The 19,240-nt window shown below is 34.7% G+C and overlaps 2 protein-coding genes and 1 non-coding gene across 3 annotated transcripts; 2 read left to right on the top strand and 1 right to left on the bottom strand.

The window, feature by feature from the left end:
- Positions 1 to 4,392: 4,392 nt before the first annotated feature.
- LOC127805652 (uncharacterized) lies at positions 4,393 to 7,780 on the bottom strand. The gene is made up of 5 exons (XM_052342404.1): positions 6,996 to 7,780; positions 6,283 to 6,953; positions 5,771 to 6,010; positions 5,036 to 5,180; positions 4,393 to 4,477 (listed from the first exon to the last, which is right to left on the bottom strand). The coding sequence occupies exons 1-5, from the start codon at positions 7,778 to 7,780 to the stop codon at positions 4,393 to 4,395; spliced, it is 1,926 nt and encodes a 641-aa protein (XP_052198364.1).
- On the top strand, positions 7,446 to 7,552 carry LOC127807030 (small nucleolar RNA R71). Its single transcript, XR_008024567.1, has one exon. It is a non-coding gene; the product is annotated as a small nucleolar RNA R71 (small nucleolar RNA).
- A 2,947-nt stretch (positions 7,781 to 10,727) lies between the features above and the next one.
- On the top strand, positions 10,728 to 14,372 carry LOC127805730 (sinalpyl alcohol oxidase Nec3-like). Its single transcript, XM_052342484.1, has 4 exons — positions 10,728 to 11,044; positions 11,317 to 11,976; positions 13,128 to 13,971; positions 14,077 to 14,372. Exons 1-4 carry the CDS (start codon positions 10,945 to 10,947, stop codon positions 14,117 to 14,119), a joined length of 1,647 nt encoding a protein of 548 aa, XP_052198444.1. The 5' UTR covers positions 10,728 to 10,944; the 3' UTR covers positions 14,120 to 14,372.
- Positions 14,373 to 19,240: the final 4,868 nt, after the last annotated feature.

Genomic DNA, 19,240 nt, shown 5'->3' with positions numbered 1-19,240 from the left:
TGGGATTCTCTTAGGCTAGTGCATGTCGGGACTTGTCGGTTTTATATATGATTTTGCATATATTCATGAAAATGTTTTTGAACTCTCACTTAGATGATTCAGCATCTAATTTGGACTATGTCCCTAGAATATTCAACGTTCTAGGTGAATGCAATGGCGCCAAGGGAAAGAATGTCATCGAGATGTAGCTACTATGATTAGTTTTCATAGGTTTTGTCTATGAATACGATGTTCAGAGGTTATGCAATATTTTGATATTTTCATGTGAAACATCGATTCGGTTATTATCTGTAAAAGGAAATTGTCAGTTATATATCATTGAGGTTTTGATCTGACTTCCGCTGATGTGATTGATATTACTTGTCTTAGCCTATTAATTATTCAATTTTGATATGCTAAGAAGGTAAATGGTAGTTTGGAAAACGAAGAGGATGAGGAGATGGTGGAGTAGGCAGTGAGTTCACACAAACGCGCATGCACACACACACAGATAGAGGGTGTCTGTTTTCCGCATTTTGAGATTTTTCAATATGTTTTGGCTAAAATCACTCAAAACAAAAGTTATTTTAGATTTTCTTTATAAACAAATTTCTTGTTTTCAAAAATACATTTTTTAAAAAAACAAAATAAACACATTTTCACTATTTTGTAAAATTAAAAACTAAAAATAATTTGAAAATAACAAAAAAAACATGCCCTTATAGCTTTTCAATTGGTTTGTTCTCACGAAGAGATCTTTCACATCTTTCGACAAATTGATTACAGGTTTATGACAAAAAAGGGTGACTCAAGATTTTAAAGTGTTGACTCAAACTCATTAAACCAAAATGACAACTTAAGTAACAAACTATATACGGTACAAGAGGAGTTTATTATTCGTCAATTAATAACATCAATAATTTATTGGCATTTGACATATTAGATATGAAATACTTATAATATTAAATAATACCTCATTTATTAATTATAAGACAATATTATTTAATGTCATCATTATTTTATTTCATTTCTAAATTTATCCTATCATTATTTAATCCAAATATAAAAAGGGCACGTAAGAGATCAGGAGATATAGGAGGATAGGATATAGATTGCAAATTTTGAATTCCTTGACGCTATTGGGAGGCTTTGCAATACTTGAGATCCATTATACTAAGTAACTCATCCTCTCATCGGCACATTGGATTTGGAACATAGCTTCTGTCTGAAGCGATAGGGCGTTTCTTGTGCATATTATGATATGAAACTATTCTAGCTTTGCCTCTGACTTGCCATGTCAAAATCTATATGATTCACATCCATCCTGCCCCTCCATTTTAGTATTTTTACAAACAGGAAAGGGACTCTCCAAAACCTAATTAATTTTTTAACTTTTTTTTTAAACTTCTAATCTCTTTTTTTTATCTTGTGTCCATACAAACATATCAAAAATTACAATTGTATCAAATTGTTAACCTTTTTGTCCCTCGTTTTTTAACGAAAATAACTATTTAAATCTCCATCGATACCATAATCCTTTGCTACTTGAAGCCCCGAGCACGCCCTCATGCTTTACGGAGCTTGTTACAACTCCAAGAACACTAGCCACTGATTGTCAAAGTTCATCAACAAACACCCTTCTTTCTATGTTGACTGATATCCAATTTTGATATTTGTTTAAAAACATTCAAAGTAGTTGGCGTTTTTATGGTTATTTATAACAAAGGCACCATATAGGCACTACAAACTCACAATGGTATTTTGAAAAATTTATACATAATTATGTTAACATCAATAAAGAACTATAGGGTTTCTGAATAATTGCTTAACTACGAAAGGGGATAATTGCGACATGTATTAAAGGACAAAGTTATGTAATATAATTTTTAAACGATAAGACAAAAATTGTTTTTCAAAATTAAACGATAATTGCGACATGTATTAAAGGTCAAAGTAACGAACACAATTTTTCCATTTTTTTTTTTAAAGCATTCAACCTTTTTTCACTTTCCTCCTATCCTTCCAACTCGAACTCTCGTCCACCACCAAAGAATGGTTGCAATGGTCCAAAAAATGTAAGCAAATTCATTCAAATATAAGGTATTTTCTCAATATCGATCTCATGCAATCATTGTATTAATTGTATAACTTTGGTTCGTTGACGAATTCCTTCTGACTTGTAGGTGGAAAGGATCCCGAGAAATCACCAAATCAGCAGCCTTATCAGAAAAGAAAAAGAAATTTCCAAGGTTCTCAGCTACTTTCAATTTGAATGTTTCCATCCCAATCCATGCATAAAATTCAATCTAACGCGAAATAGTCTTGGTACTATTTAATGGTGGTACGTTGTCCGGCTATTTCTATCCCGCAAGTGGACGGATCGTGACAAGTAATACAATGATGAATAGAGTGTCGTACCCACGAGAACTAACTTTTAACGTTTACTCTAATTGATTTAACCTTAACCTAACACACACATTAACAATGACTTCAATTGTAATGAAAACTAATTTACTAATAAAAGATGCAAACAAAACAATTCTTTTGATTTAAAACTCACAAGACTAAGGCGCTAGGATTTGTGAATCCACCGTCGACCTTCTATGATTCAATTATTCATTATTCGGGTCTTGTTATTCATTATCTTTCGGTTGAAAATCGATGATCCAATTACAACCAAAAGCCTCTCTCGATGGTCATTCAGTTCTATGTATATATATGAGATTAACTATCTCTAGTCAACCTTCGAACATATAAACATGCATTCAATCACGGAGATCATCACAAAATGATTTCATAGGGCATAACGGCATCTCTACCTATTATAGGACCCTACGTTGTTTGCTACCATGTCTAATCCATATTGAATCTCTCGAAAGCAATACAAATCACAAATATGTTCCAATGGTGATCAAGCATCAAAACAGCATTATGAACATAACAAACAATCAACCCGAATGGATAAGAAAATAGCAAACCGAATAACTTTAAATCAAACCATTAGAAGTCGAGGTTTCATCATTCACCCTAGCTATAAACACTTAGCAATGCATTCTTGCAATCAAAAGAAAAAGAAAAGAGTTGGAATCCATAGCAAAGAATTGAAGAAGAAAAGAAAAATACAACCCAATAGTAAAATCTTCAATCTTCTGTCGGCTTCTCTTCCATGCCAAAAACTCTCAAAACCCTTCAAAATAAGTCTTTATATAGTGGTTTTTGGGTTATTAAAGTCGTGCATAGTGAAAACTCTTATTTTTCATTGATTTGGACGGAGATGGGCCGAAATCGAGCTTTGATTTGAAGTTCAGAACGCTACCGCGGTCCTACCGCGGTATGCTTGTTGCTGCAGACCCGTGAGCTCCAGATAGCAATTCTTAAAGCGGTCCTACAGCGGTATGCATTCCGCTGTAGGATTGTGAGGTCCAGAAACTAAACCTTAAAGCGGTCCTACAGCGGTATGCATTCCGCTATAGGCCCGCTAGCCTTCTTCTTTAGCCTCTTGCTTTATCATCTTCCACTTTTTGGCTCTTGATAATCTTTTGCTTTCTTTTGCATTGATACCCGATCTTGCCTCCAAGCTTTATTTCACCCCCATCATGCACCAAAATCACTCTTTTTGCTCCAAGTGTATTCAACACATGCTCCACATCTACATAACCATATATAGAACCAAATCAAGTAGAAATCATGCTCATTGAATGTATAAATGCTAAGTTTATAGACTAAAATAAGTGTATAAAAGACACTTATCAAATACCACCAAACTTAGACTCTTGATCGTCTCGAGCAAGATTATTGACTCAAATATATCACCCCTCAAGTAGAGAATAGTTAATATTTCAAAATCACTTACAAGTTGGATAGCCTTCAAGGTAGCCTCAGATTTTGGTATCATTCATAATTCACACAGAGTTTTCTAGTAATGCTACACAACTGTTTTGGACTTATTCCATGTTTTGATGTGTGTGTGTGCGAATCCTGTCAGGTACAATATCATGCATAAGGTTGTTGGTATCCCGACCCCTTGATGGTCCTGTACACTTTCTCGCTCGTAATATGCACTCCACCCCCAAACTTGGTCTTTTCATTCAGCCCCTAGGTGCTCTCAATCACTCTTTTCTTTCTTGTTCAAGTTTGGTTGGACTCAGCCAAAAATGGCGTTGTCTTGGTTTGTGAGGACTCTCTTTTATTTTGAATGATTTGGCATGCTAACATCCACTAGATAGTCAAACCCACCAGTTTTCTCAATCCCTAAGAGTTACAAACATCGGCACCATTATTGAGTTTTTTTTTTTTTTGCTGAACGAGTGCATTTTATGCTCCATCTCGTTTTTTTTTTTTTTTTTTTTTTTGATATCTTATGTGCAAGCCTTCACTCCATTAAGCTTTTTGAATGACCCTTGTAACAAGCTTTCAGCCGATGACTCCCAAGCCAGATGACCATGAGGCACCAGGTTTTAAGATACCTCTACGGGCATAATCACTCAAGTCATTCAGGCTACGAAGAAAGGTATAAGATATATGCAGGCTCAAATTTACATTGGTGTACGACATAGTGACATAGGGATTAGATCACTAGCCTATGGTCATTGCCTAGCTTTCCTTAGTATGCCTAACACATTCCACACAAAGCACGGAGTCAACACATTCCTCAACATTTGCCATCATGGCTCAATCTTCCCCAAACTTTTCTTTTCATAATGTTTGATGATTGAGTTACTCACAAGGTTGGTTTAAGGGTGAAAGTTTAAATGGAAACCTATGCATTTAACCTCTTGACACTTGTGCTCACATTCATCTATCATGGATAATGAATCACAAAAAAAAAATGAATAGCATCACTCTCTTTACTCATTTCATCAAAATGGTACCAAATAAGCTTCATCATTGATGGCACGTCTACCCAACAACACAAGATAATTTTTTTTGTTTTTAATAAAACCATACGACATATGCAAGCTGCCCATAGTGAAGCTTGCCCATAGTGAACCTCCCCCCAAACTTAAACGTTTCATTGTCCCAATGGAACAAAGAGAAAGAAAAGAAAGGAGTGTACCCGGTCCATAGTGTCAAGGTTGTGATGGTAGATAGATCAACACATGCTCGTTTTGAGGTATTGGAAATTTCGACAATGGCTTTGCCCTTGCAAATAGCTGGTGTAGGACGACTCTTCGACTGCATTATCACTTCTGATAATGTACCTACAATGCACAAGTTTGAACATGAGAGAGCAACAATGAATAAGAACGATATGAAGTAGACAGAGTCACATAGATGCCCAAACTCCCCCCAAACTTAAACCTCGCAATCCCAAACTTAAGGTGCAATGTGCAGGTGAACATTAGTTGGGGCATTTTATCAAATACCAAGTATGCATGCTATTATGATGACCTCAACATTGTTTTTGTGCAAAAATCCTAAAGAATGACACTCTAACCTAACTCAAAGTAAAGAAAAGAAGAGAAAAAAAAAAAACAAATGCAACATGCCAATATATGAAAGAGATAGGAAATTGGGTTGCCTCCCAATAAGCGCTTGTTTAAAGTCATTAGCTTGACTAGGCCTCCATCTTCAAGGAGGCTTGAATTCTTTTTCCTTCAACATTTTGTGGGTGCTATTTAATGAACTTATTCCTTGAATGTTAGCAACGTTCAATCCAATCCCTTTCTTTTGTTCCCTCAACACCCTTACCAACTTTTCTTTTTCATGGCTTTTGAAGAAGAAGAAACATCCAAAGAACACAATTTGTCTCTTTTGGATGGACAATTTTTTTGCTTCTCTCCCAAAGAACCCACGACCACGACCTTGTTCTTGGCATCCAAACTTTGTTCCTGCTCATCAAAAGAGTTAGCAATACAATTTTCTTTAGGCTCATCAGGTCTTTCTACTAAATCCACAATGCCATCTCTCATTAAGACTTTTTTTTCATTGCCATTAGAATGTTTCATAGCCTTAAATACATTAAACGTAACCGTCTCATCATAAATCCTAAGGCTAAGTGTTCCTTGTTGGACATCAATCAAAGCTCTTCCTGTGGAAAGAAAAGTCTCCCTAAAATTAAGGGCATATCATAATCTTCTTCGATATCCAAAACAAAGAAGTCAACAGGAAAAATAAATTTATCCACTTTTACCAAAACGTCCTCCACTACTCCCCTCGGATATTTGATACTTCTATCAGCCAATTGAAGAGAAACAGTGGTGGGTGTTGGTTCTTTTAATCCAAGCTTCTTAAAAACAGAAAATGGCATCAAGTTTATGCTTGCACCAAGGTCACATAAAACTTTATCAAAATTAATTTCACCAATAGTGCAAGGAATAGAAAAACTCCCTGGATCCTTGAGTTTTGGTGGAAGCTTCTTCTGCAAGATGGCTAAGCACTCCTCCGTTAGGTTGACTGTTTCATGCTCCTCTAGTTTCCTCTTATTTGATAAGATTTCCTTCATGAATTTCATATAGCTGGGCATTTGGGCTAAGGCATCCGCAAACGGTATATTAATATGAAGTTTCTTAAATACCTCCAAAAACTTCTCAAATTGTTTATCCATCTTGTGCTTGCTCAACCTCTGAGGGAATGGAATTGGAGGAACATATGGCTTGACTGGTGATGGAATTACCTTCTCTTGTTCAGCTGCTACGTCAGACTCTTCAAGTTGATCTGTTATCTCCTGAATAATACCATTTTGTTTTGCCACACCTGGTCTTTTAACATGAATTTCTGGTAGTTGCACCCCACTCCTTGTTGTGATTGCATTTACTTGCTCTTTCGGATTCACCTCGGTGTTGCTAGGCCAAGTGCCTGGTTGTCTCTCTGTTAGGATTTTTGCTAACTGCCCAATTTGATTTTCAATATTCTTAATAGTTGCATCGGTCCGGTCACTTCGTTCTTGAAGCTTTGAAACCGCTTCTTCCCATCCTCCTTTTTCCCCTTGTGGTTGCCCTTGTCTTGGTGGATTTTGAATATTCTGATTGTTGCTATAGGAGAAGTTAGGATGGTTTCTCTAGCCAGGATTGTACGTCTGAGAAAATGGATGATTTTGTTGCCACTGAAAATTTTGCTGACGTTGAAAGTTCTGTGCATATGCGGCCTGCTCTGTGAAAGAAGGATCCGTGATGACTAGTGGACATTCGGACGACAGATGATTTGCCCCACAAGTTCCACAAATAGGATGAGATCCTTGCACCATATTAACGGATGAGGAGTATTTGAATGCTTCCATCTGTTTTGATAATGCATCAATCTTGGCCAACATTAATGTGTTAACATCCACTTCATGCACTCCAGTTACTCTTTTATGTGAGCTTCTATCTGGCCACATGACTAACTGCTCACTCATTGTCTCAAAAAGGTCGTGAAGCTCCCCGGCTGATTTATTTCGGATAGATCCTTCTGTTGTGGAATCAACTGCAGAGCGACTTTGAGGAGTGAGTCCAACATAGAAAAATTGATTTTGAGCTGGTAGTGGGAAGCTATGACTCGGACACTTTCTCAAAAGCTCCTTGAACCTCTCCCATGCCTCATGAAAGTTTTCAAACTCAGCTTGCTGAAAAGTTGAAATCTCATGCTTAAGTTTGTTAATCTTGGCCGGTGGAAAGTATTTGAGTGTGAACTTCTGTACCAAATCTGTCCATGTAGTAATACTACCCAGTGGTAATGAGTCTAACCACTCTCGAGCCCTATCCTTCAAAGTGTGAGGGAAAAGGCGCATCTTGAGTGCTTCTTCATTAATTCCTTGATACTTGAAATTCCCACAATATTTCAGAAACCAAGACAAGTGAGAGTGTGGATTTTCCTCGCTCATTCCATAAAAGGGTATGTTGTTGGCAAAGAGATTGATCACATCCGGCCTCAACTGAAAGTTCTAATGCCCGTAGGGAGGATAGATTATGCTTGACCGGTTCTCAATCATTGGGGGCATCATGAAATCCCCCATCAGAATGTCTCTTTCATTGACTTCAACGGGTTGCGCCATTGGAACGAGTTGGTTTGCGTTGTCACCAATGTTACTTAGTTGTTCTTCCCTCTTTGCTCTTTGTTCATGACGCCTTTGATAGAACGTTCTTTCTATATCTGGATCGAACTCACAAATATCCGAACGTTCTGAATGGCTCATGCACTATCTCAATCCCTGTACACACACAAATTGAAATAGCTTAACCCAGAAAATAATGAAAATAAAATTTAACAGTTAAAGCTAATATCAATCAAAGCAATAATCAAAAGAGTTAGTCCCCGGCAACGACGCCAAAAACTTGTCCGGCTAATTCTATCCCGCAAGTGGACGGATCATGACAAGTAATACAATGATGAATAGAGTGTCGTACCCACGAGGACTAACTTTTAACGTTTACTCTAATTGATTTAACCTTAACCTAACACACACATTAACAATGACTTCAATTGTAATGAAAACTAATTTACTAATAAAAGATGCAAACAAAACAATTCCTTTGATTTAAAACTCACAAGACTAAGGCGCTAGGGTTTGTGAATCCACCGTCGACCTCCTATGATTCAATTATTCATTATTCGGGTCTTGTTATTCATTATCTTTCGGTTGAAAATCGATGATCCAATTACAACCAAAAGCCTTTCTCGATGGTCATTCAGTTCTATGTATATATATGAGATTAACTATCTCTAGTCAACCTTCGAACATATAAACATGCATTCAATCACGGAGATCATCACAAAATGATTTCATAGGGCATAACGGCATCTCTACCTATTATAGGACCCTACGTTGTTTGCTACCATGTCTAATCCATATTGAATCTCTCGAAAGCAATACAAATCACAAATATGTTCCAATGGTGATCAAGCATCAAAACAACATTATGAACATAACAAACAATCAACCCGAATGGATAAGAAAATAGCAAACCGAATAACTTTAAATCAAACCATTAGAAGTCGAGGTTTCATCATTCACCTTAGCTATAAACACTTAGCAATGCATTCTTGCAATCAAAAGAAAAAGGAAAGAGTTGGAATCCATAGCAAAGAATTGAAGAAGAAAAGAAAAATACAACCCAATAGTAAAATCTTCAATCTTCCGTCGGCTTCTCTTCCATGCCAAAAACTCTCAAAACCCTTCAAAATAAGTCTTTATATAGTAGTTTTTAGGTTATTAAAGTCGTGCATAGTGAAAACTCTTATTTTTCATTGATTTGGACAGAGATGGGCCGAAATCGAGCTTTGATTTGAAGTTCAGAACGCTACCGCGGTCCTACCGCAGTATGCTTGTTGCTGCAGACCCGTGAGCTCCAGATAGCAATTCCTAAAGCGGTTCTACAGCGGTATGCATTCCGCTGTAGGACCGTGAGCTCCAGAAACTAAACCTTAAAGTGGTCCTACAGCGGTATGCATTCCTCTATAGGCCCGCTAGCCTTCTTCTTTAGCCTCTTGCTTTATCATCTTCTACTTTTTGACTCTTGATAATCTTTTGCTTTCTTTTGCATTGATACCCGACCTTGCCTCCAAGCTTTATTTCACCCCCATCATGCACCAAAATCACTCTTTTTGCTCCAAGTGTATTCAACACATGCTCCACATCTATATAACCATATATAGAACCAAATCAAGTAGAAATCATACTCATTGAATGTATAAATGCTAAGTTTATAGACTAAAATAAGTGTATAAAAGACACTTATCATACGTTAATGGATAAAATTAAAAGTTCAAATTAAAATTGTAATTTGACTTTTTTTTAATAAAAGAAGAAATTTACGTAACCAAAAAACACAATGTATTTGGTTATAATTTAGTGAAGGTATACATATTAGTCATCAATACATTAAAAATAACTTATTAGAGGAGCCATTTGAGATAACTTATCCCTTACGCATCCTAGCTAAGTTAGTAGTTGAACTTTTTAATTGAGTAATTAATAGTGGAGGCCAACTTATCAGATATTTGATGTTTCTATTAACTAAACCAGAGATGTTGACAGACTCTAACAGAAACTGGTGCCCTGAAGGAAGTAAAACAAATTTAAGATTAAATTAAAAATTAGTGATTAATAATACTAACGGTTTTATAGGCATTTTAGAGTTGTACGCAAGCCAAGAAATACTAACGGTTTTATGGGCGAAGGGTAAATTTCTATTGTAATTTTTTTGACCGGGTTTAACAATTAAATTCAATAACTTCTAAGTTCGATAATAAGGTAGATACCGAACTTAAGGTCTCTACCTTAAGTTCGGTATCTACCTTATTATCGAACTTAGGGTCTCTATCCTAAACTTTTTGTTGTTAATTATTATTGACTTCCTTCAATTTGTAATTTTGTAATTAATTTATTCTTTGAAGACGTTAGCCATATCATCAAATAAAATTCAACGTCCACTACCCTTTTACGTGTATATCCTTTTAAGTGTATATAATAAAGTTAATTTATTTGAACAAATATATAATATATAGCTGGCCAACTAATCTAATCACGCGGAACAACATTTGCCATAAAAAAGAAAATTGTTTTGGGCCAATTATTGCGTCCTATACGATGCGTGTAGGGCGACTTTTATTTATGCGATTCGTGTTAACCACCAGTATAAAAGTCATACATTGTTAAATGTATGACTTTTATAGGTTAGCCACAAGTATAAAAGTCATACATTGTTAAATGTATGACTTTTATTCGTTAGCCACCAGTATAAAAGTTATACATTTAACAATGTATGACTTTTATACGTTAGCCACCAGTATAAAAGTCATACATTGTTAAATGATCAACAAAAATAAACCACCAGTATAAAAGTCATACTCGTGTATCTTCCTCATAGCAATGGCTCTCCTCTTCTTCTCATTATGTGTATAAATAAACCACATGCAAGCCCATCAGGAATTCATATACAGAAATTGGTTCCTCTTGAATAGAACACTAATTTTATACAAATATATATTCCATAATTAATATTTCATTATTTTCTAATTATCGAGGCTGTTGAAGAAGGAAGAAAGATGCAGAAACCGGAGCTTTTCGCCATATTTTTTTTCTTCATCTTCCTCATTGTATCTCAACCAAGAATTTCTTTGGCTGCTGATCAATCCTATCAACAAGGTTCGTATTCTTGTATACATTCATATCATTTTCTTTTTTTCTTTTTTGGCTAAGTAAAATTCTCCTATTTTCTTTATTTAATTTCGCCTGGTAACGTCAGTTATAATTTCGTCATCTTTCTTTTACATGTCCCAATTTCTGAATAATTTATGTTTGATACACCATGTCAAGTGTCTGCATTACATTTTATGCAGCAACTAGAATTTCTACGTTAATTATTAAACGAATATTGCTTGTGTGTTTGCTTAGTCATGTGGTGATTGTTTCTTCAGATCAGGATTATCTGAAGTTCGTAAGAGATGCCATCGAATTTCCTTCAAGAGAGTTTTATGATTATATAGTAGTTGGCGGAGGGACAGTTGGTTGTCCTCTCGCCACCACTCTTTCAACAAGCCATTCTGTTCTACTTTTAGAAAGGGGTAGTTCGCCTCGTGAAAGGCCAGAAGTCTTACTCCAGGCAAATACTCTCAATATACTTTTAGAAGCAGATGATAAAGACTCACCTGCCCAACCTTTCACATCTGAAGATGGTGTTCCAAATGTAAGAGGAAGAATCCTAGGTGGGGGAACTATGATAAACTATGGTTTTTACTCAAGAGCTGACCCGTACTTCTACACAAATTCTGGCATCGAATGGGACATGAAGCTTGTCAACGAGTCCTATAAATGGGTTGAAGAGACAATTGTCTCCAAACCCATTGTTGGAACATGGTCATCTTCAGTAAAAGAAGCACTTCTACAAGCAGGTAATGGCCCAGATAATGGATTTACGTTTGATCACATTATCGGAACCAAGATCGGAGGATCAACCTTCGATGGGAATGGGCGGCGACATGGTGCAGTTGAGCTTCTCAACAAAGCTCTATCAAACAATATTCAAGTGGCGATTCACGCCACAGTTGAGAGGGTGATTTTCTCCTCAAATTCACAAGGTAATATATATAGCATTTTTGCATAAAGTTTAATACATACACAGTCCCTTAACAACCAAAAATATTACATTTAGTTTTTGATGTGTAAGAAGTCAAAATTCAATATCTCATTATAAAAAATTATTATTTTAAGTTCTCACCATGACAGAATGTTAGCGTGTGTATGAACGCGTTTGTTTTTATAAGTGACACGATACGTGGATGACTAGTTCACAATATTTAAAAAAACGTTTAATTTCTAATATACAAAAATATCAAAATTTCGTATCTCAATTACTAAAAATTGTTATTTTAAATCCTTACCCTGATTGAGAGTAAAGAAAACTTGTTATCTACACCACGTAAAATATGCACGTAGAAAAGAAAAAAAGTACCATATCTTAAAAAAAACACATCAATGAGGCGCATCAAATTAAAATTTATTTTGATTGGTGAAAAGACCAAATTACCCATAATTTAAAAAAAAAATCCTAAATTCTAATAATCTAAATGTCTGAATCACTAACTCAAAAAACTCTTATCTTCATCTATTTTCAATTACAAACTCTATCTTTTTGTTGAACTTGGTTCCATTGTCCTATTACACTCTTGTTTATATTCGCTTTGTGTCTCAGGATAAAGAATTTAAACAACAATTTCTAATAGTTAAGATTCAAATTTTGACTTTTTGTAGATTAGGGATCAAACAATATATTTTTTAATTGTTAAGGGAGCAAAACAAATCAATCAACCTATTCAAATATTGCCAATTGGTCAACCATATGATATGTTACTCATAGAAATGAGCGCATTCATACACACGCTAACGTTCCATCATGGTACGTAAAGACATAAAATAAGTTTTAATAGTTGAGATATTGAATTTTAATGTTTTACACATTGAAGATTAAATGTCATATTTTTTAATTATTGAGGGGGCATCATATCTATTGTGCCTTTGCTTGATCAACCATTGTTTTATGAGCTTTAATCCCCACTTCGTTACATTTTTTTTTTCATTTATTATTTTCAAAACTGGAAATAATGACCTGATGAATTCAACCTTAAACTTCATGTTTTTCAATGGATTATTTGATAATTTTCGATAAATAGTTCATTTTGATTGTATGATTATTGAAATTAATTTTGTTTGGTGTTTTGTTTTACATAAGCTTTGTCAGCTGTTGGAGTAATCTATAGCGACTCAAAGGGTAAGTTACATCGAGCTATGCTAAAACCCAAAGGAGAAGTAATTTTGAGTGCGGGCACTCTTGGTAGCCCCCAGCTTTTGCTGCTAAGTGGGGTTGGTCCAATGCCATATCTATCATCCTTGAAGATTCCCACAGTGAAGCACCATCCTTCAGTTGGCCAATTTTTGGTGGATAATCCCACTTTTGACGTTCACATTGCTCCTCCATTTGAAGTACAGGATTCTACAGTTGCAATTGCAGGTATAACAGAAGATTACTATAAGGAAGCCGTATCAGGTCCATTCCCTTTCAATTCTCCCGCAAGCGTCATCCTCTTCCCAAACCTATCTCCTCTTGTGAACTTCACTGTACTATCTGTACTTCACAAACTCGCAAGGCCACTCTCATCAGGTTCACTTTCTCTAGCATCATCCACAAATGTGACGGCTACCCCAAAGGTTCGCTTCAACTACTTGTCCAATCCAACAGACTTGGCTAAGTGTGTGTTGGGAACAAAAAATCTTGTCAAGGTGATTAATTCCCAAGTGATGGAAAAGTACAAGTTTCCAGGACTAAACGGCACCAAAGAATTTAAATTTGTGGGGGCATCTTTGCCGAAAGACAAAGCTGATGATGCAGCTTTTGAAACATATTGTCGCAAAATGTTGACTACTTTTTGTCATTACCATGGCGGTTCTGTGGTGGGGAAGGTTGTGGATCCTCATTTTAATGTTATTGGAATTGGTGCATTACGAGTTGTTGATGCATCCACCTTTAATTCCTCCCCAGGAACCAATCCTCAAGCTACTCTCATGATGCTGGGCCGGTAATTATCTAAAGTTTCCTATTATTTCAGTTGTTTTATTTTGTACGTACTGGTTATATATGACAAAATTGTTTGTAATTGTATTTGTTGGGTGGGTTTGTGCAGCTATGTTGGCCTCAGGATTCTGGAAGAGAGAGAGTCTTCATAAGTGGGCATGCATGCAGAAGTTGGAATTAAATTATGTCTCCTTCACTCCACTTCGCTTTGTTACTTGAATTCATACATTAATAAAGAGAAAGATCATCCGTAATAAATTGTATGAGCTTGATATTTATAATAATTTTTAGATGGTAGTTTCTATCGGTAATTAGAAAGGCTTCGCTTGCGCATAGGCATGGTATTTGCGGAATGGAATCTAATTTTATCACCACATCGTGTGAGAGCATAATTTTTTGTGTTTAATTTTATTTAATATTTTAGCGACGAGGTGACTCATCGCTAAATTTTAATTTTTTATTTAATTTTTTTTACTTTTTAGCTACGGGAGTGATCCGTTGCTAAATTTTAATTTTTTTTATTTAAATTTTTTTTATTTTTTAACGAATTTGAATTTTTTTATTTTTTAGCTACGAGAGTCACTTGTCGCTAAATTTTAATTTATTTATTTAATTTTTTTTTATTTTTTAGCGACGGGGTTGACCCCATCGCTAAATTTTAGTTTTATTATTTATTTATTTTTTATTTTTTAGTGACGGGATGAATTTATTTATTTTTATTTTTTAGTAAATTTAAATTTTTTTATTTAATTTTTTTTATTTTTTAGCGACTAGAGTGACTCTTCGCTAAGAAATATAAAAAAATTAAATAAAAAATTTAAATTTAGCGACGGGTCACTCTCGTCACTAAAAAGTAAAAAAAAAAATTAAATAAAAGAATAAAAATTTGTTAAAAATTAAATAAAAAATTAAAATTTAGCGACGAGTACTTCCCGTCGCTAAAAATTAAACAAAAATTAAATAAAAAAATTTTAATTTAGCGACGGGGTCAACCCTATCACTAAAATATAAAAAAAAATTAAATAAAAAATTAAAATTTAACGATAGGGTATTTCCTATCTCTAAAAATAAAAAAAAAAAAATTAATTTAGCGATGGGGTTGACTCCATCGCTAAAAAATAAAAAATAAATAAAGAAAGAATTAAAATTTAGCGACGGGTCAACTCGTCACTAAAAAATAAAAAACAATTAAATAAAAAATAAAAAATTTTACATTTAAACATATCACAATAATTTTTACTAACATTAATATTAGTAAAAATTAAACTAATAATTTTTTAAATATATTAAATTTAAAATCAAAATAAAAACATAATTTTTCACAGCTAATATAATAATTAATAAAGTTTTATTTAAATTAATAATGGAATAAAATTAAAATTAATATTCATTTTCCTTTACTAACATTAAATATTAAAATTAATATCATTAAAGAAGTTTGAGAAATTTTGGTGTATAAATATAATTCTAAAATATTTGAAAGAGAATAGTATAAATATATTTTATATACATCAATGAACAAGGAGGCGTCCAGATCAGCTGGCTCGCACGCAAAACTTGGTCATGAGAGGTTTGGGGGTTCGAATCTAGTTAAGAACATTAGATAATTGTTAAGAGTATTATCCCAGCGCTGCCACGTGGCGCACACGAGAGGTGGCTGGTGTCTGGCGCCCATTGAATTTTTAATTTTGGGGTTGAATTTAGTGATGCAATTAGCGACGGGGTCAATCCCGTCGCTAAAAAATATAAAATTAATTAAAATTTAGCGACAAGGTCGACCCGATCGCTAAAAAATTAAAAAAAATGAAATAAAAAAAATTCAAATTTAGCGATGGGGTCAACCGCGTCGCTAAAAAATAAAAAAATTAAATAAAAAATTTTAATTTAGCGATGGGGTCAACCCCATCGCGAAAAAATAAAAAAAATTAAATAAAAAAATTAAAATTTAGCGACGGGGTCAACCCTGTCGCTAATTTCGTCGCTTATTAGCGACGGGTACAACCCCTGTCGCTAAATTTCAGCGACGCCCTTTTTAGCGACGGAGAGGTACCCGTCACTAAATCCGTCGCTAAATTTTTTAACGAGTGATTTTTATGTTTTAGCGACGGAATTTTTCGTCGCTAAAACGTTGATTTTTTGTAGTGTTGGTAAATACTTGCAAGTGCAAGGGTAAATTGGGAAAGAGGGAGAAGTATATAAGGATGCCATATGTAATTCCTCTTTATTTTCTTGCTTCTTCTCCTTATTCTTCTTCTCTTCATACTCCATCTAATCTTCTACTCCATCTTCTTCTTATTGATGCCAAAGAAGAGATCGGTTGCTGAAGTTAGAGGGATGTTTATCAGTTTTGATGGCTTTGTTCATAGCTTGCTTTCTCCTTTGGATTCAACCATCAACTAAGGCAAGTTTTTCTTCTATCTCTTTTTCATGGCAAGTCTCCTTTTTGGATCCTTATTGGTGTAATTTTTTATTCTACTTTTCCTTCGTGAATCTTGAATCATCCGTTTTTGGGTAAAGATTTCCTAAAACCCTTTGTTTGGAAGGGGATGATGTATAAACCTGGTTGTTTGTAACTCGTGTCATTTTTCTTGAATTTTTGGTAAACTGTGCCTATCATCTAGATAGGGGATTGACTCACCACATATTTTTAAAAGAAATGGCACAGTTGTCATTAGGGTGTAGTTGCACGCAAAAGTTTGACGTTGCTTGTATGTGTTTTTGGCCTCTCATAGGTTGATTTTCGAGTTGGAGAGGTTGTCTATCAACTTTGTTAGCGTTGCTTACATCTGTAGATAGATTGGGGTTTATAAGAGGTAATATGTCGATAGATAAAGGTTCATCTATCGACAGATTGAAGCATGGCTTCTGGCAATCAGCAATTCCTTTCCATCTGTCAATAGTTTGACTTCCATGGTTGCTTGATTCTTCATTTATGCTTCCAATATGCTCCCGAATCTTCATATAATCTTCTATTAAGCCCATCTATCAATTTTAATCTTGTTTATCATGTATAGAGGGTGGAGGAAATGGTTGTTCAATTATATGTGCATTTATGCAAGAATTCTAGGAAATGGGGCATTGGGTGCTATGGTTATAGAAAGGCATGAAGAAGGGTACATTTATATAAACTATTCCCTAAGGGGGTAATAGGACTAAATCCACAATAATGTATGGTGATGCTTGTTATGTATGTGCGCACCTAGTATCTTATATGGTGATATGTCCGTGTATCTTATATGGTGGTGTGTTTGTGTATTTTGTATGACGGTGTATCTGTGTTAAGTTAAAAGGGATCTTACCAAGCTAGTAGGGCTTATACCTATCCGTGGGAGTTCAACTCATAATGCCGCCTAGTATGAACTAGGTGGTGGATGTGGGTCTACAATTGCATATGATATGTGATCTTTTATGAGTTAACATACAACATGGTATAAAGGTGTGGTTATTGATATTTTTATTCGTGGTAAGGGAATTCTTGATTTGAACTTATTTATGTTACTCCCTACTATTTTCCTTCTAGATGAGATGAACTTATATATTCGTGGTTGTTAAATTATGCTTCATTTTGTTGCGCTTCATATTTGTTATATAGACTTGCTGAGCCTTGTGGCTCATATTGTTTTCTTGTGTCATTTTAGGTAAAGATAAAGGGAAAACTAAGGAAGGTGATGGGTTTAGTTGTTGGTGATTCCTCTGTTAGATATGTTTCTCTTCCCAACTTGAAGATCTTTGGGGGATATTTTGAGGGCAAGGAGATGAGTTTTAGTTTGTAATTTTCCATAACCCTTTAGATATTTTATAATATATGGGCAGTTAAGGCCGAGAAAAGTATTGTAATGGCATGGTGATGTATTTATATATATGCGGGGTTTGTTAATTACAGTATTGTCCACGTGGTTGGCTTTTGTTGGATTGTGTTTCTATACCTCATCTTTGACAACTCTCTCACGAATCTCCTATGCTAGTGGAAGCTTCGAGAAATGGGCCGTTATAGGCTATTTCTTAAACCCCAACAATAAATCTTTGGGGTTCAAAGGGGGGGGGGGGGGGGGGGGAGGGGGGGGGGGGGGGGGGGGGGCGCTTGATTTTGGGAGACTTTGGAAAATATGGTAAATTTTAACAAAAGAAACATCAAACTTTCTAATTTTCAATACAAAGCATAAAAGTTATTTTATGTTTTCTAATTAGGAAAAAAAATTAATTTGAACACAATTTCTAATTCTCTTTTCCTGTGACTGTGATTTTTTTTTTTTGAAAAACTATTCTAGTTTTATGTAAGTGAACAGTCCCTTAGCTTTTCAACTAGTTTGTTTTTGTTGATTATAGGTTTATAACAAAAAGAGTGACTCAAGATTTTAAAGTTTCGACTCAAACTCATTAAACCAAGATGACAACTTAAGTAACAAATTATATACGGTACAAGAAGAGTTTATTATTCATCAATTAATTAATAACAACAATAATTTATTGGCAATTTGACATATTAGATACGAAATACTTATAATTTTAAATAATAACTCACCTATTAATTATAAGACAGTATTATTTAATGTCATCATTGCTTTATTTCATTTATAAATTTATCCTATCATTATTTAATCCAAATTTAAAAAGGGTAAGAGATCTGGAGATAAAGGAGGATAGGATATGGATTGCAAATTTGGAATTCCTTGGTGCTATTACGAGGCTTTGCAATACTTGTGATCCATCATACTAACTAACTCATCCTCTAATCAACGGGTCGGCACATTTGATTCGGAACATAGCTTCTGTTTGAAGCAATAGAGCGTTTCTCGTGTATATTATTATATGAAACTATTCTAGCTTTGCCTTTGAGACTTGCCATGTCAAAATCTTTATGATTCACATCCATCCTACCCCTACAAGGACGGACCCTCTATAGTAGTATTTTTACAAACAGGAAAGGGACTCCAAAAATTTCACTAATATCACTAAATCTAAGTTATAAAATTCTCTCAATAGTCACAAGAGGCAATAGACAAACCACATAATCAAACTTGTCTCAAATCAATGAAATAACAAAAGAGTTAGAGAAAAACAAATCGAACCACAAGGTAGTACGAAAATAACTCGATTTCCAAGGATTTAGGCCTCTAAATCAGATCTTAACCGTCCAGATCTTAGAACCATGAGCCTCAAATGTACCTTCTAAATTTCAGCTCAATGGTAACATAAAATACCATCTAATCGCTTGTTTGATCACACCTATGCAAGTAGAAATAGAAATCTAAAATCGAAGTAGAAATAGAAAT

The sequence above is a fragment of the Diospyros lotus genome, chromosome 7 (assembly GCF_014633365.1).
Source record: "Diospyros lotus cultivar Yz01 chromosome 7, ASM1463336v1, whole genome shotgun sequence".
Lineage (NCBI taxonomy): Eukaryota > Viridiplantae > Streptophyta > Magnoliopsida > Ericales > Ebenaceae > Diospyros > Diospyros lotus.
Note: the sequence above shows the minus strand (reverse complement) of the source record. Positions and strands in the feature narration are given on the sequence as shown.